Raw genomic sequence first — 22,156 nt, 5'->3', positions numbered from 1 at the left:
GACCTGCCAAAGAAAAAAATAAAACTGAAATAAAACATTATGTAATTAAAAAAAGTTTCACTTTACATTTTGTTTAAATATTCGCGCCAACGTATCATCACAAAGTTCTTTTCCAACACTACAACAGTTACCGATAAATTGTTATCTACAGGAAAGCAAAGAAACTGTTATATTTCTAAACCGAAATTCGAGGTACGCTGTTTTATAAATTATATTATTTAATTATTTGACCATAGACAGCAACTAAAATTATTTTCAGTTGGAAGTCAGTTTTTAAAGGCAAGATTAAAGATTCAAATGAAACAGGTATATTTTCGTTGGCATGCTTGGTATTTTTCGATTTCCCCAGCGCCGTCACACTGCTGTCAGCTGTTGCTAAAAATCGAGTTTGCAACACAAAAATAAAAAATGGCTCAGTCCCCGGAGGAGTTGGAGTTCATCAAGCGCAAGCATGAGCACACCCTGAAGCTGCGCGCCGAGTTCCTGAAGCAGAGCTCCAATCCCTACCGCCATGCCAGCGGCGAGGGCGGCACCGTGGTAAGTGGGCACGCCAATCCCCGGCTTGGTTATGTCATCATGCTGGCAGAGATGCCATTAATCCACCTCCTCCATGCCCATTTCAGTTCGATGCGGGATTGGCTCGCTTCCAGGCGATGCGTGTCTCCAACTACGAGCACTTCAAGCCCACCGGCAAGTCCTTCCGCACGGGCCTCTTCGCCGTAGTCCTGCCCATCGCCCTGTACGCTTGGGCCCTGAAAGCGGAACGCGACGGACGCGAGGAGAAGTACCGCACTGGCCAGGTGGCGTACAAGGACCGCCAGTTCAAGTTCATCTAAGCCCGACATTCAGCCATTGATCTTCGATTTTTAGTGGAATTAAAAGGAAACCCAAGAGAAGCTAATGTCAAGTGGAACTCGATTTATTTCTCCTCCATCTGCTTGTCGCGGGCGATCACAAAGTCCTCGAACTTAACCATGTACGTGGTGCCCTTGTGCCAGTGGGCGGTGACCTTGCAGGGCTGAAAGGATACCATCATTATTAACTATAATGTAGAGCTTGCCCAAGTAGAACCTACAAAGCCGCAATTCGTGAGCACAGCCTCCACAATGCCTGCCGTGAAGTTCGCACAGTTCAGCGAGCTCTTATCCTTAGGCACACTTATGAATGTGTTGACCAGGGGCTCCTTTTCTATGATGTAGTAGGTCCTCTCATCGTCGTTGGCATGCTCCAGCTTTTCCGCCTCCTTGCCAAAGAGGTTCTTCCACACGGTGGTCTTCACGAAGAGCAGCATTTGCGTTAGCTTCGTCTCCCGCTTCGAACTCCGCTCCCTCACGAAATACAGGTCGATGATCCGGGTGCCCACATCCTGACCCAAGTCGTGGAGCCTGAAGAGATTACTTCGTTAGCAAACTTAATGTCATGGGCTTGGTATTCACTTGAATCAAGATCCTTGCAAGGTATTTTTGCAATGCAAATAGACAAGGGATTGAAGTGATTACTACATAGGTCCTGAAAATTATAGAACCCCCACCTGGTTTGCAATTCCGGCACTGTGAACACTCGACTCTGCGAGTACTGAACGATTTCGCTGAAGAGCAGCGCCACAATACTCTGGGAAACCTCCGTTTTTCCCTTTGACAATGGCCTATCCAGAATGTTGCTGCGCGGACGCATCGAGGACATTTTCAGGGCCTCTAGCTTTTCCATTTTTCCTAATAGTTTATAAGTAAATAATAGTTATTTATTTTTCCAAAACAATGCAGGGAGTGTGCCCGTTTCTTTTTATTTCCGAATTCCGCAACGCCCACAAATGCGTTACACTCACGTTAGTTGCACTCGTTACGCTATATAACAGAAAACTATAAACAGGTGAAGAGTGTTATACAAGCACAGACTTGAACCTCAGGAGGTTTAATTTAGTACACTGGGCACCCTGTTGGGCACGATAAATATTTTATAAAATCCTGGACCCAAACCCCCTTTTAGGGGTTGGCGCCATCTGCCGTTAAAACTTTGAAATACTAAAGAAGGTTGATATCTTTGCTACATATATGCTATAAATTTTGGCGCCATCTGCCGTTAGAACTTTAAAATACTAAGAAGGTTGATATCTTAGCTACATACGAGTACATGTTTTAAGCGTTTAAATTATTCTATACTCCTTTCTTTAACAAGGACAATTGTTGACGCCATATGCTGTTTGAAATAAATATAAACATAACATAAACTGTTCTATACACAAATAACCCTGTTGGTTAAAGAATAATTTTTGGCGCCACCTGCCGGTTTAACTGTGTAATCATAACACGGTTGATGTCGTAGCTAATTGTTATACGTGTATAACTGCGGTTATCGAAAAGAGGTTTGTGCTACAACTCATCACTGAGGGCTGCAGTCCACTTAGTGACGAAGCGCACCAAGAAAGATTCAAATTTTTAATTTTCATTAAGCTTTATTAAAGCGACAGAACAGATCGTTTTTAATTATTTTATATTGTTACTATTTTTGTTACATTTTAATTCATTAAATCTACAAGAATCTTCGTATGGGCGAAGTTGAACTTCTTGAATTTTTCACTTTTTTATTAATATAAATGTATATAAATATAAGTTTAATTACTTGCTTCGGATGATGAATCTTGTGCGCGTTCCTTCTTGGGGCAGCAACAATTGGTCTTTGCATAAGGATCCACCAACTGCACTTTGGACCAGTGATTTAGCGGACACTGCTGCAGTTCGGTTAGGTAGTCCTCAAAGCGGCTGAAACGTATTTCCCGGGTGTTGGGACAACCCACGCAGTGGTAATAGCCGCACTTTAAATCGTGTATCCATTTTCGATGCGGCTGAGGGTTTGATTCTAAGATGTATTCGTCGGCCAGTGTGTCCTTGCCCTCCATAGCGACGATTTTTTCTTCATACATTCGCGAGGTAATCTTCGAAATGGATTCGTTGATTTCATGGTCCACCTCCTGCAGGGAAATAAGTTCCTTCACCAACTGATGCACCTCCTCGCGCCGCACGTAGAGAAGATACCATAAAGGCATCAGGGAGAACCGAATACAGGGCACAATGCGCTGCGCATGCGCACTTCTCTTGCCCCAATCGTGGCCCATCCAACGAACAGCCATAAAAAGTACCTGAAAAAATAAACGAAGAGTACCAAATATAATTAAACATTAGCACCTGAAGCCGAAGCATCACATTGCTCAACTCCCTCAACCTTATCCACAGAATCCCATAGAAATCAAGATTTGAAAATGATTTTCTTTTTAAATAATTCCTAACTGAATAAGACTTAGGAAAATGTAAATTATTACCATTAATCAACAATCGTTCCATTATAATTAATAGTAACAATAGAAATAAAATAAAATAGTTCGAAAATACCAATTCAGACATAATAAAATGTATAAAAATATTAAAATAACCTACCAAAAGTATGTATCTTAAAGCTATATTCAACCCCTTTTATCCTAAAGTTTTAACTATAGCTTGATAATAATAATAAATTGCCCACCTCAATCTCCGTATTTACACAGATCCTATCGGAGCTGAGCAAAAACACCAAGTGGGCTAGGGGCAGGTCCAAAAAATCCTTGGTGGCCACAAAGGTGAGCAGGAACTTGTTGATCCTGGTCAGCATCACATTACGAACCACATCCAAGGCGGGGTGGTACTTCGTTTCTACATAGAGAACACAAGCCGAATCCTCGTCATAGTACTGCGGATCATCGAAATACTGCCAGCAATGGGCCTGCAGATCCCCGATCCTCAGATAAGTCGCAGCCACAAAGATCTCCACGATATAGCGACGATCCAGGACGGGATCATCGCTCAGCATCCACTTGTAGATGAGCATGAAGGCCTTCTGGGAGACCAGCTCCTCGGGAAGAGTCACCAGCAGGGGAATCTCCTTCAGCTCGCTGAAGAATCGCGAGTACACCTGGAGAACGATGAAGTGGCAGTTGAAGTACATTTTGTTGATGTCTATCTGCACAGTGGTCTTAAGGTGATTCTGTATCATGTAGCGAAGCACCGCTCCGAGATGATCCTTCGGAGGCTGCTTCATGTTTAGCCAGCCCTCAACATCTTCGAAGTTGTGACCAAACTCGAAGAGAGATCTATTGAGGGATCTTGTGGAGCCGTCTTTTGAAAATCCGTTGAAGACTCGATCCAGTTCCAGATCTTCGGTTTTGGAAACCAGCCGGGTCACCGAGCTCAATTCATCGCCGGAGGAAGGCTTCTGGGGATTGTACTTTGGACTGCAAATGGAAATATAAGTGAGTTCTTAGGGTTCTAAGTGCTTTTTACCTACTTGGTAAACAGCACACTGCAGGTGAGTTCCTGCTTCTCCTCGTTTGCATCAGCTGGCAATTTTCGCCTCATTAACTCGTCCATTTCGCTAGTGTTTTGCTGCTTTGTATTTTATGCTGCAGGCCTACTTGACGCTCTCAAATATTCTAAAAAATATCACACGCGAACCTTTCACATTGTTTATTAAATTGTGTTTTATTGTTGGTATTCTTTTGTTCACATTTTCAAATACATTTATATGAATAAATATATCATTTATATTACTATTTTCATTTTTCCATTTCTGTAATGACACATTTCCGTTCAATTTAGTATGAGTATATGCGGCTATTTTAACCATTTTGTTTATTTCGATGTGAAATAATAAAGGAAAGAAAAATAGCAAAAGGTGAATTTTAGTTTAGCTAAAGTAATATTCCGCCTTTGAGCTAGTTTTATTGTGTGTGAGGACGATTGTAATAATAGTTAGCTATTTTCCGTTGAGTAAGCGTTTAAATTAAATAATATAAAACGTAATCGTAAATTATGGATACATATTTAACATTTTGTACTTCTTGTTGTTGAGTGTTTTGTTTCCGTTTGATCGGTGATCGGTTCTCGGTTCATCTTTAATTTTTTTATTCAAAACTTGCCCTTCCAGTTGACATCCGTTTTCAGATCTTGGCTTGCTCTTGTGTTTTCTGAGGTTTGCATCAATGTGTTTTGCTGAATTTTGCACATTTAATAACAATTGCCGTATTTAGTTAATTTTTACAATAATAATGTTGCTTTTTAATGTGTTTTTTTGCACAACCTTTGCTTATTTTTAATAAATATGCATTTTGTTTTAGTTTTCGTGTGAATTCTTCTTTCATGATTTTTTTTTCTCACTGACTTAGTACAACAATAATTATATAGTAAGAAATAAATTAATGTTTTTTATTATTTTTATATATATATATAGCTGCATATATGAGTTTGTTGATTTTTGAAAACACTTAAATTGTTTTGTTTTATGTTTACCCCTTTGCTCAAATGCCTTTTCTTTAGCCAATTTTATAAACCGCCAAAGTTTCCAGCATTTTAATCAAAATTACAAATTGCTTTGCGTTCTAGAATTATTTAGTTGCAAAAGATCTTCCAACGCGCACTGCTGCCTTCATTGTTCGTCCATTGACTCGCCAATTCTAATTGGGTTTCCTTTGCATTTGCATTTCTACGGTCAAACAAAAGGTTTGGAAATCATGTATTTCGAGTTCTTGGCAAAAGGAATATTTTGAATCTTCATGAGCCCTAAGAAGAGACAAAAACATCCTTTTTAAAAGGAAACCAAAAGGGTAAAACGATTTAAACTAAAGCTGGTTTAAGTAACAACTGGCGGAGCATTGTGAACTCACAAACTTTGAGCATTTCCGCGCCGTCTTTTGCCAGAGGAGTCGAAAACAATTTGTAATTCTTTTCAGGTTCAGAGAAGAATGTTCTGACAGCTGAGTCGTCAACTTTATATTCTTCCTAGTTGCATGTGTCAATTCTTTTTATTCATTTGCGCATCAGGTTGCCGTTTGTTTGAACTTTTCGTGTGAGTTTTGAGCGCGTGACATTGATTAACAAATTGGAATCGCGCAGAGAAAATCGCATTTAAATATATTTAGTTCTCGTTTCGCCTTTGCCTTGGCCTTTTAATACTGTTCTCCAATTTCGAATTGTAAATAAGCAAGTGTAAAATAGCAAAAGACCCTAAAAAACTAAAACTTAAACAATCATTGTAAAGTATTTTGATTTTAAAAAGTGTTTCAGTTACAAATAAAAACAAATAGCCCGTTTTTACAAAACTATAATTAAGCGAGAGCACTAAACATAAGTTACAATTTATAAAGTATATTAAAAATAGATATATAATCCTTCCTGCTTTTTGTATATACAATAAATTATGGCAATTCAAATGGAGTATACCGAAATGATATTGAAAGCGAATCAAAGACCCGTTTTCGCAAACTAATTTTACAGCTGAATTGTTTACTTTTGCATTATCGTACTTGCAAGATTTTTGCAAGCTGAGCTTTTCATTCATACGAAATATGGTCTCTTCTTTTCTTGTAATACATCGGAAAAGCATTTCCTTAGTTCCGGTCAGTCAGTAGTTCTGAGAGATTAGTTTGCGAAAATGGGTCCTCGAGCTGTCACCATAGATAAAGCCTAGAACAGCAAGCGCCCGTAGTCGTTCTGAGCCGCCTTCCTGCCAGTTGACTGCATTAGGTACGGCGGCGTCTGGTGCTGCGGAGCACCCAAGCTGTGCGACAGCTCCCAGTTGTAAAAGTGGCGCTGCGATTGGGTCTGCGATGGCTGCGACTGCCTCTGCTTGGCGCTCCACGGACGCTTGGCGCTGCCCATTAGGCTCTGCTCGGAGTGGTGGTAGTGGTGGAATTCGCTTCTGGGCCTGGGGTCATCATCGTACTGTCCTTGCAAGCGGGCCTCCAAATGTCAGACATGCGGCTTGTGCTGCCCGCCGCAGAGGCCGCAGTGGATGCCGGCCAAGTGGCAGGCGCGGAGCGGCGGATAGCACCACAGGCAGGGCACGAACAGTGAGAGGATCGCCAGGCCCAGCCAGCGCTTGCTGCAGCCCGCCTCGCCGGCGCTGCAGTCGCACGGATGCTGGGCCGTCTCGCCCTCGGCGTCGCTCATGCAATGGTAGATCATGCAACGGGCACAGCCCATCCCGGACACGCACTCGTAGCCGCTGCGAAAGGGATCCGGGGCATACTCGCAGGCGCCCCGTCGATTAAAGTCCTCGCTGTACAGCTCGTGACAGTAGCGGCATCGCAGGCGCGTCTCCTTCTTCAGTATATCGGATACGTTGGGCTTGTGCAGCGGCTTTCCCGATCCCCCATCACGGCCGGCCAACATTCCTCCGCTGGCCACAGTCTGTGCTGCCGCCATTGCCTGTGCCGCCTCCAGAGCATTGCGCTTCTTCAGCGCACTGATCGACTCCCGTCGAGCGTTGAGCACCTGCGCCCCCACTGGCTGGTCCACCACCGGATAGTTGTAGTCGTGGTGCACCGCCGTCAGCGTGACGTACGAGTAGTTCTCACTGGCCGCTATCTGGCCGGCGGTCGCCGGAGATGGAGCTGCAGATGCGGGTGGTGCGTCCGGCGGCGATGTGGTGGCCGATGTTTTGTCCGTGGATATGTAGTGAATGGGCGGCGGGGGCAGCTTCTCCGAGTCGGAGTTGTTGCTGACGCTCTCTGTAAGATGACGAACAGGATTAGATATGTAATCTAAGGTTGTAAATTGGTCGCAAGTGAAAACCAGTGGTTATCCATCATCTTTTAGCCTTAAAAAAACCTATTATTTTCCAAAGTCTTAGAAATTGATCCTTTTAACATCGATTCCACTTGCTTTCTACACCATTCAGCAATACTTACTGTGACTTTTCTCGCTGCCCTCGGGGCTTGAATGGATCTTTTGTAAACTCTCGCTCTCCACAGGTAAGTCCAGGGTCATGAATACATCATCTTCGCCAACCGAATCATATTTGGTTAGCGGCGGGCATATTATCGTCGGATTCGATTTGGCCAGTCCTGAATAGGGTTATAATTGAGCCTTAATTTTCGGAATACTCGAATTAAATTATATTTAAGCACAGAACAGAGTTTTTACAAAAGCGCAAAGCAGAGAATAGTTGAAAGTTTCATACAGCAAAAGAGTTTAGGAAGAGAGCGTGAAATCAGAACAGATCTTGAGGTGTAGCAAGGAAATCGAAAAGTACTCGTTGAAAAGTAGTGACCTATAGGTGTGGACTAGACTACACTATTTACAAGTATGTGCTGGGAATTTTGAAGTGATCACTGATCACTGATCAAGCAGATTGTTCCTTCAAAGCAAACAGCACACATCAACTATTCTAGGGCACGGCCTCATTAAACACTTACCAATTCGTTTGAAATTATAGATTTAAATGTTTGGTTGATTTGTTGATTTTTGAAACAAATTTGCAATATTCCAATGTGAGTTGTGTGTGGTGATTTTGGGTAATTTTTTGTTTGATGTTGTGGCAAAAGTAGAGCGTAAGACATACAAAAAGGTATATATTAGTAAACGAAAGCAATACTAAGGCAGATAGGCTTGGAAGACTCGGAAGAATGAAAGTCAAGTGGTTTTTTGTGGCATAAATTTGGCAAATAAGAGGCAACTAAAGCGGGCTGACAAAAAGCAGAGAGAGATGGGAGGTGCAAGCCGGTCATGCAACTAGTAGGTAGATGGGATCAGCCATGGGATCCGGGCAGGATTTTACCATCGATCAGCTCGTTGTAGGCGCGCAGGACGCCCTTGTCGAAGGCGCGCGCATCGGCGGCCGTCTGAAATGTGAGTCCGTTGCGCTGCTTCCCTGCGCGCCAGTGATGAAATGTGGGCATTACTTTGTAATACTTCAGATCTCGGTTGATCACACAGCTCAGGATGACCTGCCGGGGATTTAACCATAAGTGTCGTGTACAAGGAATGAGATATTACTCCACTCACGCTCTGATCGGATATCCTCTGCCCGTAGATGATGTAGTCATGACCCGATGCCAAGGGGGATAGCCTAGCCCGCTTCCGGATCGAAACGTTGGCCAGGCCACCCCCGGCCAGCGGTAGCCAGCCCTCGGTGCTCTCGTCTCTGGTCATTACCTGTGCGCGTACTGTTACTAAGAAGTCGCTGTGGAATAGAACAGATCGAGAGAGGATTTCATTAGTAAATATATGGAAAACTGTTACAAAATGAATAAAAGATATTGACTGATTTGGTTTTGAATATTCTTCTCTTTTTTATTATGAGCTACAGGTTGATAATTTAAAAAGACAACTATAGATTTTATTTTAATTTCCCTTGAAGGCTTATAGAGTTCAATACCAGATGAGCCCAAATACAATCCCACCTGCTCGTCCTGCGTTTAAGTTTAAGTTTTTTATAGGAAACCGTAGCCATGCTAGAACCACCAATTGCTTTTAACGAATGAGAGCCGTCGAAGTTTTGGAGCCGCCTCTATATCTTCCCCGGGATAACCTACAAGTGCTGCTAATTTGGCTAATTCAATTTTTGAGCCAGTCAAGGAAGCCATAGCAAGGATGCTAGTTGCCACCTGGCCGTTAGAGGCGACTGATTCATCCAAGCGAAAGTGAAGAGCCAATGACAACTAAAAATACCCTCAGGTCCTTCGGTTTAAAAATATAAGCTCAGGGCAAGAAGCACTCAGGATAAAAGTGAGTTAAAAACTAAACCCTTGTGGGGTAAAGGCTAAAAATAAAGTGCAATTCGTAGAACAAGTTGCCCAAGCAACATTTCAATTAGATAAAAGATGCATTCTATAGAATCGGCATCCAAACTACTTCGTGAATTAGGGTTGCCAAACCATTTAGTGTGGTTTCATTGTTGAAAATGGAGCAGGAGTGACTTCAGTTCAGGGATCTTCCCTTCCTCGCCTTATGAATGGGGGACGCCAAAAATGGAGTTTGACGACCTGCGCACAAGATTCGCATTAGCTGATTGGCTTGAATAAGGACAGGGTTCCCGGGCAAATGTAAGGGAGTTACTCAATGAAAAAAGCTCCGAAAAGGGAGTTGAAACTCCACTGTGGCAAGTGGATGTGTGTGTGTCTGTGTGCTATTCGAGCGGGGAGGGGTGGCGTGCATGTAAGTGCAGCGGTGTGCGTGACACATACACATGCTTGTCCTAGTTTCGCTGGATTTTACAGAATGAATATTTGTCGCGACGTCACCGGGCCCCGAGTAGGCAGGACATGTCAAGGACTGGTCCTCTGTGGTTTTCATTCAGCTACGTCAGCCTCGCCAAGGATTTTCGAGGCGGCGTGTGAATGAAAACCGAAATAAAGCCAACGGAACTATCCAGGGTCAGAGCATATCGCATAACGGGTTTTCATTGAGAAAGAGAGCGTCGTCGCCAGCGGTTCACTCCATTTCGATTTAGAGTTGCCACCCCAGCTCACATGCATGTTTTCGAAATACCAGGGTGTAGTCGCAGTAAAATAAAAGAGCTATACTACCCAAAAACTCCACCAAACATACAGCATACATATGTACTTTTATAACTGTGGAGGGCTAGAAGAGCCTGCCCCAAGCCGAAACTAAAAGTCTATCAATATTTGGAAGCTCTCCCTTCCAATCAGGGCGCATGCGTGGGAACGATACCGTTAGAGAGCGGCGGTGGGCCAGAGAGTTCACTCCAGTTATCTACTTCAATGTGTGTGTGGGAGTTGTCGCCCTTAAATGATCTGTGGCTGAATTAAAATCAACTAACTAACCAATTTTTCGACTTCTAACCAATGTCCAATCATGCCCACCTGTGGGGCCAAACTCTGGCGGTTACCGATGTTCCCAAAACTTTGTTGCCAACTGAATGACTTGGCTACTCCCACACATACACGCTCATGCACCCACACACAGAGGCTGCAGCAGGAAAAGATGAATGAACAACGGTCTGCGTGTGCGTATACGTCTGGGCCTGTAGTTGTGCACACCCACACGAAAAGTCAGAGAGGCGACACCACAATAGAAAAAGAAAACGTTCCAATACACATAGCCCCTCTTTAAATAGAGGCGAATAGTTTCGATAGCCCCCGCTGTCTAACACACACTCCCACGTATTTGCATGCAACCGCACGCACACACCTAGGCCTTTGCCCTGTCGCGTGGTCACGAATGTCCCGCTTACCGTTACATTATTCACATGCCAATCAATTTACAATGCAAAATTGAAATCGAATGTTGTTTCCGCTGCAGCGAGAAAAGCAGCAAACAGGGTGCTCCAATAAATAAATTCAAGTTGAATTCAATATATTCAAATTCTTGTAAAAAAAAGGGTTATCATGTAATGCACCCACTATTAAAATTAGACAAACGGCAAAGGCTTACAAATTACCCGCCACTCATTTTGCAAAAATCTTTGCCTACTTCTTGGCGAGTTACATTACAAATCTTGAAATAATTCATATTGTGTATATGCCATTATAATTCTGAATTCATATAATAATATTTCAGATCTTTACAGGTTTAGAAGTTTTGATTTATGTTACACGAGGGAAACAATATTAGAAATCAAAATAACATTTTTATGTGGGTTTTCCGAGGTCTCGATCTAAAGTTTTGATTTTCCGATGAGTTCCGTTTTAAAGGCTATTAATCGGTAAAGGTAAAAAGACGAAAATAGCAACTGCTGTTAAACGCCAACAATATAATATATATATAGAACTAACACAATGCTCAACAATTGTTTTAAAATAAGTAATACAATATCTTTTACCCCAAAAATAAGACGTAACTTCTTCAATCCTATGAAATTTGCAATAACCTTGATAAATTCAACGCCAAAATTAGGCCTTAAGGAGTGATTTTATGAAGACTCATCTGATAATTTTAAAACACTTCCCAAATAATGAGCACCCTCTGCGCGAGGTTGTGCGGGGGCATGTCGCTTATCAGCTCATTATGAGGACGGCATAAAGAGCGAGACATGAATGAAACTACAGGAACCTTGGGCTCTACGCTTTTGTTCTTGTTGCGCAGGCTTTCGCCTTATCCGCGATGTAAGAACTGAAAGAAATAAACGAACCGCGGGGCGAAACAACAAACGGACAAACTCAAATGACATCATTTTCGAATAGAATTTAAAGAGCGCCAGTGGCGCGGGGCAATAATACGTGAGTGGTCGTAGCAGCGGCAATTATTGGACCCAGGGGCGGACGGAAAAGAAACCACACATGGGGGCGTTCCACTTCATTCATTAAAAGTGTCGACAGACAATGTGGAGACTTCAGTTCGACCAGACCAATGACTCACGGCTCTTCATTCACTCGGCAGTCCATTGAGGAGCAGAGCCCGTCGTTCTCAATTAAAAGGCGTTCAGCAAATTGAAAAATATTTTCCAGCAATCAGCTGTCAATTGGAGCCAATCAATTGGGGCACGCCAATTTGTAGCAGGCAATTGGTGGCTCGGCTTAGAAGCCGGTCCTCAGTTCGAAAACGCAACAAATACTTTCTAGAATTTACATCCTAGCTGGCTTAGCACTTCATTCAAACTAAACTAACTTCTATATATCTGGCAAACTTTCAAGCCTGACTTTAAATCTAGCATTTGTCATATGTACAGTACAACTTCGATAACTCTGCTACCAAAATGTTAAAGTTATATACCAAATTTCAATAAGGAACCTATGACAAGTTGTTATATTAGAGTATTAACTTTGTTGTTCATGAAAAGTAATGAACAAACTGGGGAGTTTATTGTGAATTATTCTAAAACTATTTAAGGAATTAAAAAAATAAAAATGATAGTTGTAGGAAAATGGTAATGGGTCATCGTAAACAAATGGGTCATATTATGTTCATTAAAAAAAAGAAAACAAAAAACACTCCCTATTTTGGTGAGTCAAAGAAATGCCTTATGTTTCCGGTTTGGGAATTTTAAGTTCATCGTGTGATTTGGGGTTTTTAAAAATGTACTGAGTAAGTGGTATTTTTGATTCAGAACGTTCCGTTGAACTTCAATGCCTGTTCGATTACCTCCACCATAGTAGCTCTCTACACCTGGCTTGGAGACTCACCTTTCATGTCCTTCTGTCATGGTTCGTTATCAGAAAGATTCTAATATAGCAGCGTATAGTGTCGGTTTTGTTGTTGTTGGTGGCGAAATACACCATGATTAAAGCATAAAGACATTCAGAGCTGCTGCTGCACAAACGTTTCCAACGAAAAAAGGTAATCGGACGACAACAACAACACCGGAATCCAGCCGATAATCCCAGAAGATCCTAGCCCACGTTGTTTGCTGCTGCTTTTTCCCGTTGTTGCTATCCGACTTGCAATCCCTCGCTGATCTCCAGTTGTAGTTAATTTCTTTTGGCACAGTGTTGGGGGCGGGGTTTTACAAATAGTTAGGGATTTTTATTCATTCACTAAATTGGAAAGAGGGAGAGGGGGCGAAAGTATAATTAATTTCGGGCTTAGCGTTTATAAATCGAGAATCACTTTTACTTTTCCCAAGCACACAAACACCGAGCCACTTATGTGGGCGTGTAGACAAACACAGTGGAAAACTTCGCGCACACACACACGCACGCGAGCGTACATACACGGATTTTTCCAAGCAACAAAAGATGTAACAGATGAAAACTGAGAGAAGGAGAGGCTCAAATTGGGAGTCTGTATGCACTGAAAACTCACTGATTTTCTTTTTTTTTCCGAGTGCAAACTTGATTGAATTTATTTATGTTGATTTTTCGGACCGTCCATTCGCAGCGAGCACCGTTTTCGTTTTATTAACATAAAATTTGCAAAAGCGAAAATTCATTCATACATTTCCACCAAGCAAATCGGTCGCTCTTGCTCTCCTCTCTCGCACCGTCTCTCTCTCTGGCGCACTCTCTGCAGCTTGCGCAGAAAGTTTTTTGGGCGATTTCTCCATGTGTGTATATGCTGCTCAGCTTGCTGTTGCTGCCTTTACATATTTACATACGCCTATACATACTGCATACTAAAGCTACATATTTTCACCGATTTTCCCAACGAAACTGATTTGTTTAATTGTTAACCGCAGCACATTTACAACTTCTATAGGTACATCCTTTTGTTCTCGCCTTCCACGGGATCTGTGTGTGTATTGTAGCACTACCTTTTTGTATTGTTAAAGAGGAGCGATAGAGAGAAAAGAGAGTACTGACTACGCTCCTTTTCCTATTTTTTCGCATTTAAAATATGCAGCTCTGCCTTATAATTAATTTATTTAATATCGCGCACACACATACACACACACACGCACCCACACAGCAGACGCAGTGGAATGTTGGGTATTTTGTGACTTTATTGTGCACCAATTTCAATGGCATTTACTTGTGCTGCTCGCGCGCCGTCTCCGCGAAAATTGTGCGCTTTCCGAAAGGGCGTTTTTAACAATTTGCAGATATTTTCACAACAATTGACATTTCCGAAAACAAACGAAGCGACGGCGAAAAAATTAGGAGGCGAACAGTGTGAACGCACAATCATCAGCGAAACATACCTTCTTATGGTATTCCACTTTTTGGAAAATACTAACAGTTTTACTCCTAATTGCGCACCAGAACTCAGGGCTGCCAGATGGGCAAATTGTTATACTCCAAAATAGGTGCAAATAAAAAAGCCAAAAAAATCAAAACCATTTTTTAAATATGACAAAAAAGACCTCCATCCACCTCCTTGGAATCAAATTAAGATACTTCCAATGATTAAATGAAAACTATATTATTAATTGTACTGCCTTTTTTAATAATAAACAACGATTAAGAACTCCTTTGAATTTCTTGGTAGTTTTGGACCTACAAAATGCACGATTGCTTTCTTAAGTTTTCCGCCAAGTGTAGGAAGTTTTAACCAATTGCTCCTCGCCATTAATTAGGATGTGTTCCAGTCTTTCCGGACGGCCCGGTGAGCAGTAACGTTTTATAAACTCCTGGCAGCTCCCGGGCGGGCCTGCCCAAGTTTCTCCCGGTACCAGTGGTCCATGTCTCATGCGATGACTCCAGTCTCCGGCAGCAGATCATTCACGCCAACATTGCGCCCGCACCCGAAGCCGATGTCCACAGTTATGGAGACAAGTTTCCGGATCTCCGTGACCTGGGCAGTAGTAAAGGGATGGCAGTTGCTAACGCAAGACTCCATCACCACCTGGGTGACCTTGTCGGTCCTCCGCCTTAGTAGTCCATGGTACCTTAGCAGGCTGCGGTAGGTCCTGCACATCAATATGTTCTGGAGGGCGACACCGCTCTGGTTCTCGATTCTGGCGAAAACATCCCAGACTTTGTTGCGATTTCGCTTGTTGCTCAGGTCCTGGCTTCGGTTTGGGCCTTGATATAGTAAATGGCTGTAAAAGCCCTATCATTTTACCCAAATTAGACAACAAAATACACTTTGGGTAGCAAACGATTCTTAAAATAAATCAGACTGGAATCTGTTTTTAATCTATGACTTCTAGTGTAATCGGTATCAGCAAACTCTAGGTTTTTAAATTCAATAAAAATTAAAGTATGGAGTACAATTGAATTAAAATGGTTAACATCATTAGACTTACTAGCCAATATCTTGGTTTAATAAATTAAATTTAAAAAATATCACGCGCCACCTTCCCATTTTTGCACCATGGCTGCTCGCGTTTTCCAGCACTGTTTTGTGCGTGACTGAAATTTCGTGAGTTTGATTGTATTTGTGTGGATTTTATAATTTGGTTTGTTTTGGATTTGCAAACCGATTCAATTTCCTGCAAATCAACCAATCCGCGGATAATGCATGTGGAGAAAAAGTCGGAGCTTCGCAGTCTCCTCAAATCCGGCGACAAGCGATGCAAACTTGTGGAGCCCCGGAATACGAAAAGCTGCGTCTGGAGGTTTTTCAATCTCGTCCAGTGCGATGACCGTATAGAGCCCTACGCCTGCTGCAAAACCTGCGGCGATCTCTTGTCCTACAGCGGGAAAACCGGAACCGGGTCCCTGCTGCGCCACCGATGTCTCCACTCGAACAGCAGTAACGGTAAGTTCGGGATCCGAAATCTCACGCACGCCCTTCGAAATCCATTGCCACGCGTGCTCCGTGCCCGTGCCGTAGAAACCGAGCACGGATCAGTGCCCGCTGCCATCCCTGCCGTCCACGGGTCATCGGTTGTGTTGCGGGCTCCTCCGTTTTGGCGCGGGAAATGACTAAAACTCTGAACCCTGAACAGACCCCGAAAATCCCCTCGAAAAGGCCTATAAAAAATGTACAGATACCGAATTCCCCTCAGCCAGTGTTTGCAGTAAACGCCATTAGTGGTCGAGATTTTCTACAGCCATTTTACCCTGGCATAAAGTATAAGTACAAATTGTCTATCTAAAAATTGTTTATATTTTTATTTTCACCTAAAACATTACTTTTATTTTTGTTTTCCACCTTTTTTTTTGCGTCGCCTTTGTTTTCACCCCTATGCGCGGGCGTTTTGCAACACTGCTCCAATGAGCACTCGACAACACTGGCTACAGCAACGCTAATATCGCAAAAAGTCATTTTGTTGTGAAAATTTCGTTTTACGTATCAGACATTTGAGGAAAAACAATTAAAATGCCGAAGGGTCGCGTGAGCAATGTGTGGCAGCACTACGATATCAACGAGGAGTGCGAAAACTTTGCGATATGCCGCTACTGCGGCAACAATATATCGCGCGGTGGCATGGCCAGCAATTTGAAGGGCAACAATACCACCAATTTGTGGACGCATCTGCGGCACAAGCACAGCGACGAGGTCCTGGTCAGCCCGGTGCAGCAGCGTTCCCAGGCGCGCATGATCCCGATCATCAAGAAAGGTAATCCTCGGGAACCCATAGACACAACATACCTGGGCGCTCTTTCTACGTTCTTCTGGCGGGCTATCGACCGACCCCTTGGGACGGCGGGAAACTATCGTCGACGTCCATCTCTGGATGATATTTGTTATTATTCGGCTCGGGGCAGCTGTGTGTATCAATATGTATCGTAAAGCAGATCTCCCATCCTTTGATTGTAGACAAAACCGTGCGGATAACCAAGGCCAAAACGCTGAGGGAGCCCCTGCGCGTGGCCAAGCCGAAGATCGAGACCAATGTGGCCAGTTACCTGGGCGAGTCTGGGGCACTGCCCCAGAAGTGGGAGGAGTACGAGCAGAACGATGAGATCGGCGAGGACATCAAGGACATCATCTACAGCGAGGATCCGCTGTGCTACAGCCCCATACACGTGATGGAGGACGAGGGTCTGGAGCAGGGCGAGAAGCAGGTCACCGTGGTGACCCATTCCAGCGGCTCCGGCGCCGGAAGCAGCAGGCCCAGTGCAGCTTCGGGGGTCCAGGCCACTGTGGTGGCCTCCTCTTCCACGGCCACCAACAATTCGGCCAAGCAGCTGAAAAACAACCTCGAGACGTCCATCGACCGACTGACCACCGTTAGCGAGCAGCTCAGCTATATCATTCAGCAGAATCACGAAGAGGCCACCAAGGACGACGACTACTATTTCGCCCTGAGCTTGGTGCCCGTCATGCGGCACTTGTCGCTCAGTCGCAAGATGTACGTGCGCTCAAAGATCCAGGAGATACTGTTCAAGGAGAGCGAGGATTCGGTGCCCTCCAAGGATGAGTAGGCGGCACCCCAAATACAATTACCAACAGGCTTAAGAGGACGAGGAAAGGAACGGAAACAACAGGGCATCTCTGCATGCCTATTAATAGGTTAAACAATTATACATACGTTATGTATGCAATTAGTTTATGCTCTTCTATTAAGTGCAAATACTTTGAATTTTAAAATTAATCACCACAACTAATTTTCCGAAAATAAAGCTGTATGACGTAGTGAAAACAAGGTGGCTCCATTGTGTATTACGTTTATTTTAAATAAATTTTATTTAAATAACTTGTTAAGATTTACAAAACAGAGAGCGTTGCTAGATTGTTGTTATAAATTATTGTATTGTAATTTACAATTCGATTTTGCGGCTAAGTTCTGCTGTTTATGCGGTTCTTACAGATATGCGTCACTATCGTATCGGTTTCTTTTGTTTTTTTGTAGATCTAGGAGTGCAAGCATACATTATCATACAATACGAATACAAATTACAGTAAAACTCCTACAAATCGAGCAATAAACAATAAACTTAAGCCTATATATATAGTATATGCACCCCCAGATATCGCTTGCATAGCTTAGATTCTAGTCAACAAATCGGTAGTTTATCAAACCCTCTGACTTGAATAGCGAAATGTATATTAATGTATCTTATGATGATTTGGTGTTGAGGGGGAGTGGCTCGATCGAAATGAATTGTGGATATGATGGGCAGTATACAAATACGTTCGAGTACGTGATGTGTGTCGATTCGCGTGAGATGGATGTTAGAGCTAAGTGCACGATATGTTTGCCAAAAGTTTGGTATAAATTTGTTGTAATATTACGCTTAGATATGCTGCAAATGTCACCTAAAATGTGGCTGTATATCTATGTAGGTATATAACATTTTGATTTCGGTTCTCTCAATTGGCAGAGTGTATTTTCATGACTTTATTTTGTTTTTTTCGATACTAATCCAAGAAAGTGTCGTATACAAGCATTTAGTTATGTCCAAAGGTTCGTTCAAATTGTATCTGTTTTGGTATATCTTGATTCGTATTAGTACTGATCATCATGGGTATATAAATTGGTATAATTTCCTCTATTCACAGTTCCGATTATTATTAGGTTTTATTTATTTAATTGGGATAAGTATTTACAAAATGTGTGTTTTAGTCAAGCTATGTTAGTATTATATTAGCCCGCTATAAACTTGTGGGATCTTGAGCCCCTGCATGATATGCCTGCCCTTTTCATATGATTTCCATTATTTTGATATGGTATTCTATGCGTATTCGTATAAATCTATTACCGAGGCGTATTGAAATTAAATTAAAAACGGGATTCAATCAAAAAATGTACAACTATATCAATAGGTTTTTGAATTTTGGAACCATTTTCTTTTGTTTATTGCACTTTCGAGCTTCTTGTGATTGGCGTGGTATCTGCGACTCCGAGAGGGGGTGTGGGGCCTGCCAATAGCCTCATTTAGTAGTAATATTATTTGGTTGACGTCACCAGTTGGCTGCTATAGCCCTGTGTGTTGCAGGTGGGCAGGGCGAAGGGATTGAAACTCAGGCTGCTGACCCCTGGAAGTAGATGGAAATCGAATTGTTTTTGATTAATAGGGATCTTATGGTGGGCTATAGGTTATATCTCTTCAGTTGTCACAGAAAGTAGGTAGGAAAGTAGAAACATTAAACACAGATCTACCAAAATAATAGGCTTTATCTAGTTATTCTTAGGGGTGTTTAGTCTTAGGGATAATGAAAATTATAAATACCGTTAATCGTGTGTAGTCTGTGGTGTTGGTTGATGGTGGAAGTGTGTTTTGAACGCTCAGATTTGCTTTCGTAGACCCATTCACACAGCCGACCACCCATCCGCCCGGAATTTGTGGGCGTCCTTGCAGATTCGGATTGATAGATGGTGTCTGGTGTGTCCGTGTGTGCGTTTTCGTGTGGATTTGTGGGTGGTGTTGGGCGTGAAGCATTTAATTTCAACAAAATGTCGTTACTCTGGCCCAAAGTCCGGCTCATCCTGGGTCATCATCCTCATCCTCCATTCAGCTCCTCCGGGCTGGCATCGGAATTAGAGTCCGGGAATCGCTTAAACGGCCGCCGCCGTGGCTGCTGACACGGCTGGATTGTGCCATGGCTGGTGGGGATGTGGGTAGTGGTGGTGCGGGTGGGCCGTCGCCGCGTGGTGGTGCTGCACGAACGCCTGATGCCACGTCGACGACACGGCGGACACTGTTGGAATTAATGGCGAAAATGCACTTTGCTGAGCATACTTTGTTCACTTTGTTTCGGGGGTTGGGTGCGGGGAAAATGGGGAAAATTCGGGACATGGAGACGAGCGTTTGGCAGTTTATGTGGGGCGGTATTCATGTGAGAGTCATACAAACAGAAGACAAAATCAACTGAGGATTATAATTCAACTAAGGACTTCTGAGACAAGGGTTCGCATGGGTGGAAAGGTTTCGCTAATCATTAGATGATAGGTTTCTACAAGTTATCTTAGGTTTCCTACAAGTTTCAGTTATGTATTCAAATTAATTTATTTTATAAAGCAGATTCTTATATTCTGGCAATTCTTTAAATATTTAATAAAAATGGAGAAATACTTATAAATCTCCAAGACCTTCAACTCTTCTTATTTTCCCTATTTATAACTCCGTCTGCACTTCCCTGATAGGCATTATAAATTATTCTCCCTCACAAAAAAATAAAAAATAGTTTTAAAATTTACTTTTTTATTTTATGAAAACAAAATGATTAGAAACTATTGGCATATTCAAACTTTTTAAATGATCCCACTGGAAATGCAGAATGCGAGGTATTTAAAATGATTGCCCTCACTAGAAACTTACTTGACGTGGAGTTGAAGACGCTGCCGGGCGAGGAGGAGAGTGTGCCCATGTTGGGGGCAGGTGCGTAGCCATTTGCCGTGGCCGCCACTGCTGCACTGGCCGCCGTGGTTCCGTAGGATCCCCCCGAGCTGTGGGGCGTGGAGGCGCTGCTGCAGTAGCCGCCACGCGGACTCACGCTGCTCGACTGGGCCCGCTGGTAGTCGTCCTCGGTCCACTGGCCGGAACCGTCCTGCACACTGACCGCCAGTTGACCGGCATACGAGTTGAAGCCCGTCGATCCGCCCGGGGATCTGCTGCAACACGGGTTGAGTATTAGACTCCGTTGGCTATTGAAGATATTAGCAATGCTCTTACCTGGGCATGGAATACAAGGCCTCGACCAAGTCGGCAGCTCGCTTGAGGATTATCTCCTTCTGTAGCTTCTCGGGATCGCCGGGATGCCGGGGAATGAGCTTCTGCAGGCGCTGGAAACCGTAGTCGATTGTGGGTTCGTTGAGAGCTGCTTAAAGCGTTAATCGAAAGGTTAGACATAGAGTAAAGGGGATAGTTCATCGATGCTGCGACCACTTACAGACATAGACGAAGCGACCGGGCGATCCCTTGCAGAACTGTTTGCTCTTGTAGGATAGCGTCACCTCCACCACGCCGGGAATGTGCCTGGGCGGGGTCTGCACTCGGATCGCATGCGAGGTGATCAGCTCGCTCCAGACCAGCATGGTGCCGAAGACCACCTGCAGGCCGTCGAAGAAGTTGTCGCCCACGATGATCACGGTGGCGCCACCGGTTGTCCAGCCCTCGCTGGGCGAGATCGCCTTGATGCAGGGCGTGGCCACGGGCAGTGGTGGATAGAGACCTGCAAGTGGATTCCAGAGATACATGGGTTAGTTGGTTACCATATCAGAGATGCTGTCGCTTCGGTTTTGCCAATTGCTACGAATGAAATGAAAAGTTTGGGGGTTTTCTATTTTTTTTCGGGGTGTATGGGAGTGTTTCTTGGATCTACGTAAAACGAAAAATTGGTCGGAATAATTGGAATTTTGCTACGGACCATCGTAGGTACTGTCGGGCGCTAGGGGGTGACCGGAAATGGACAGGGATGTGTTGCCTGTACCTTCCGTGGTGTCCAGCCGCTTGGCCCTCCGCCCGTGCTTGGAGTTGTTGTGCACGAACATGTTGTCGGAGATGGCCAAAAGTGGTCCATCCACGGCCACCTGCGTGGAGATTACCACCTAGTATTGGGGAGGGGCGAAGTTATCCATTAGTATCGGTCGGTGGGCAAGGATCAGCTAATCCCACTCACCTGAAATCGGCGCATATCCCGCGGGTTGCCGGCGTTTTTCAGGCAGTTTTGATTGCACTTCAAGAAGAACTTGAGGAAGAAGCTGTAAAGAAAAAACAATTTGATTAATCTAGGGATTGTAAAATTATACTGATCATCATGGGTATTAAAATTTGAGTTCTTAGTATTTTTATGTATTTAAAACTTTGAAATATTATTTTTTTTTTATTTATTAGACTTTTCCAACTGCATTTCATATTTCTATGCATATCTTATGGAGTTTATAAGGTCTCAAACTAGTATCCAGCATTTCTGCGGCTCCTGTGAGCGATAAATGAGTGCAAATTGAACCATAAATGGTACTGCAATCGTTTTTACCCTTTGCGCAGGCAATTATCATCCAGTTGTGGATTTATGCCGGCTTCAATTAAGAGTCTTTACGATGCTCCCGTCCTCGAAGGCGACTTTACGAGCCGCTAATGACGGGTTGCGCCTTTTTGCTGCCACTTGTGCCTGTTGGCTCGCCTGGCCTTTTCTGGGCAGATGTTTGGCCCGGGGCAGTAGTGAGTGCCCTTGCGATA

At 43.4% G+C, this 22,156-nt stretch overlaps 6 protein-coding genes across 13 annotated transcripts in view; 2 read left to right on the top strand and 4 right to left on the bottom strand.

Moving 5' to 3' along the window:
- Positions 1-337: 337 nt before the first annotated feature.
- On the top strand, positions 338-907 carry LOC108022189 (uncharacterized). Its single transcript, XM_017091042.3, has 2 exons — positions 338-537; positions 624-907. Exons 1-2 carry the CDS (start codon positions 409-411, stop codon positions 834-836), a joined length of 342 nt encoding a protein of 113 aa, XP_016946531.1. The 5' UTR covers positions 338-408; the 3' UTR covers positions 837-907.
- Positions 899-1,795, bottom strand: LOC108022188 (trafficking protein particle complex subunit 5). The gene is made up of 3 exons (XM_017091041.3): positions 1,532-1,795; positions 1,076-1,385; positions 899-1,018 (listed from the first exon to the last, which is right to left on the bottom strand). Exons 1-3 carry the CDS (start codon positions 1,705-1,707, stop codon positions 920-922), a joined length of 585 nt encoding a protein of 194 aa, XP_016946530.1. The 5' UTR covers positions 1,708-1,795; the 3' UTR covers positions 899-919.
- A 745-nt stretch (positions 1,796-2,540) lies between these two features.
- On the bottom strand, positions 2,541-4,559 carry LOC108022785 (kelch-like protein 6). Its single transcript, XM_017091910.3, has 3 exons — positions 4,315-4,559; positions 3,517-4,261; positions 2,541-3,136 (listed from the first exon to the last, which is right to left on the bottom strand). Exons 1-3 carry the CDS (start codon positions 4,395-4,397, stop codon positions 2,612-2,614), a joined length of 1,353 nt encoding a protein of 450 aa, XP_016947399.1. The 5' UTR covers positions 4,398-4,559; the 3' UTR covers positions 2,541-2,611.
- Positions 4,560-6,110: 1,551 nt separating this feature from the next.
- LOC108022784 (sprouty-related, EVH1 domain-containing protein 1) lies at positions 6,111-14,335 on the bottom strand. 2 transcript variants are annotated; one of them, XM_017091908.3, is made up of 6 exons: positions 14,175-14,335; positions 12,890-13,240; positions 8,811-8,988; positions 8,584-8,752; positions 7,715-7,870; positions 6,111-7,534 (listed from the first exon to the last, which is right to left on the bottom strand). In XM_017091908.3, exons 2-6 carry the CDS (start codon positions 12,907-12,909, stop codon positions 6,774-6,776), a joined length of 1,284 nt encoding a protein of 427 aa, XP_016947397.1. In that variant the 5' UTR covers positions 12,910-13,240; positions 14,175-14,335; the 3' UTR covers positions 6,111-6,773. The 2 variants fall into 2 exon arrangements, with proteins under 2 accessions (XP_016947397.1, XP_016947398.1); XM_017091909.3 differs by having other exon boundaries at positions 7,715-7,804.
- Positions 14,336-15,499: 1,164 nt separating this feature from the next.
- On the top strand, positions 15,500-17,679 carry LOC108022871 (uncharacterized). 2 transcript variants are annotated; one of them, XM_017092059.3, is made up of 2 exons: positions 15,500-15,845; positions 16,851-17,679. In XM_017092059.3, the coding sequence occupies exons 1-2, from the start codon at positions 15,602-15,604 to the stop codon at positions 17,456-17,458; spliced, it is 852 nt and encodes a 283-aa protein (XP_016947548.1). In that variant the 5' UTR covers positions 15,500-15,601; the 3' UTR covers positions 17,459-17,679. The 2 variants fall into 2 exon arrangements, with proteins under 2 accessions (XP_016947548.1, XP_016947549.1); XM_017092060.3 differs by lacking the exon at positions 15,500-15,845 and adding an exon at positions 16,160-16,650.
- Positions 17,680-17,693: 14 nt separating this feature from the next.
- LOC108022870 (transcription factor collier) overlaps positions 17,694-22,156 on the bottom strand; it is a 28,111-nt gene continuing 23,648 nt past the window's right edge. Inside the window, exons 6-12 of one of the 6 annotated variants that reach the window (XR_006367667.2) lie at positions 21,597-21,678; positions 21,345-21,525; positions 20,868-21,149; positions 20,651-20,798; positions 20,297-20,589; positions 19,208-19,676; positions 17,694-19,013 (exon numbers count right to left, since the gene is read on the bottom strand). Coding sequence is in view for 3 of the 6 variants with exons in the window: in XM_050887901.1 (XP_050743858.1) it covers positions 18,925-19,013; positions 20,297-20,589; positions 20,651-20,798; positions 20,868-21,149; positions 21,345-21,525; positions 21,597-21,678 (1,075 nt within the window). In the remaining 3 variants the exon portion in view is untranslated. The remainder of the gene's footprint in view (positions 19,014-19,207; positions 19,677-20,296; positions 20,590-20,650; positions 20,799-20,867; positions 21,150-21,344; positions 21,526-21,596; positions 21,679-22,156) is intronic. The other 5 variants (XR_006367665.2, XR_007764047.1, XM_017092058.3 and 2 more) reach the window with 5 other exon arrangements.

The sequence above is a fragment of the Drosophila biarmipes genome, chromosome 2R, assembly GCF_025231255.1.
Source record: "Drosophila biarmipes strain raj3 chromosome 2R, RU_DBia_V1.1, whole genome shotgun sequence".
Lineage (NCBI taxonomy): Eukaryota > Metazoa > Arthropoda > Insecta > Diptera > Drosophilidae > Drosophila > Drosophila biarmipes.
The sequence above is the reverse complement of the archived record's forward strand: the minus strand, read 5'-3'. Positions and strand labels throughout refer to the sequence as shown.

What these genes read in the sequence shown, in the direction of transcription:
- LOC108022189 (XM_017091042.3), top strand. Translation starts at nt 409, where the DNA reads ATGGCTCAGTCCCCGGAGGAGTTGGAGTTCATCAAGCGCAAGCATGAG. An exon ending in GCGGCGAGGGCGGCACCGTG is followed by an intron (nt 538 to 623) that starts GTAAGTGGGCAC and finishes TGCCCATTTCAG; the next exon opens with TTCGATGCGGGATTGGCTCG.
- LOC108022188 (XM_017091041.3), bottom strand. Translation starts at nt 1,707, where the DNA reads ATGGAAAAGCTAGAGGCCCTGAAAATGTCCTCGATGCGTCCGCGCAGC. An exon ending in GTGCCGGAATTGCAAACCAG is followed by an intron (nt 1,386 to 1,531) that starts GTGGGGGTTCTA and finishes TAATCTCTTCAG; the next exon opens with GCTCCACGACTTGGGTCAGG. An exon ending in TGCTCACGAATTGCGGCTTT is followed by an intron (nt 1,019 to 1,075) that starts GTAGGTTCTACT and finishes GTATCCTTTCAG; the next exon opens with CCCTGCAAGGTCACCGCCCA.
- LOC108022785 (XM_017091910.3), bottom strand. Translation starts at nt 4,397, where the DNA reads ATGGACGAGTTAATGAGGCGAAAATTGCCAGCTGATGCAAACGAGGAG. An exon ending in TGCAGTGTGCTGTTTACCAA is followed by an intron (nt 4,262 to 4,314) that starts GTAGGTAAAAAG and finishes TTCCATTTGCAG; the next exon opens with TCCAAAGTACAATCCCCAGA. An exon ending in GTGTAAATACGGAGATTGAG is followed by an intron (nt 3,137 to 3,516) that starts GTGGGCAATTTA and finishes TTATTTTTTCAG; the next exon opens with GTACTTTTTATGGCTGTTCG.
- LOC108022784 (XM_017091908.3), bottom strand. Translation starts at nt 12,909, where the DNA reads ATGACAGAAGGACATGAAAG. An exon ending in AGAGGATATCCGATCAGAGC is followed by an intron (nt 8,753 to 8,810) that starts GTGAGTGGAGTA and finishes AATCCCCGGCAG; the next exon opens with GTCATCCTGAGCTGTGTGAT. An exon ending in GGGCAGCGAGAAAAGTCACA is followed by an intron (nt 7,535 to 7,714) that starts GTAAGTATTGCT and finishes GTCATCTTACAG; the next exon opens with AGAGCGTCAGCAACAACTCC.
- LOC108022871 (XM_017092059.3), top strand. Translation starts at nt 15,602, where the DNA reads ATGCATGTGGAGAAAAAGTCGGAGCTTCGCAGTCTCCTCAAATCCGGC. An exon ending in CCACTCGAACAGCAGTAACG is followed by an intron (nt 15,846 to 16,850) that starts GTAAGTTCGGGA and finishes CTTTGATTGTAG; the next exon opens with ACAAAACCGTGCGGATAACC.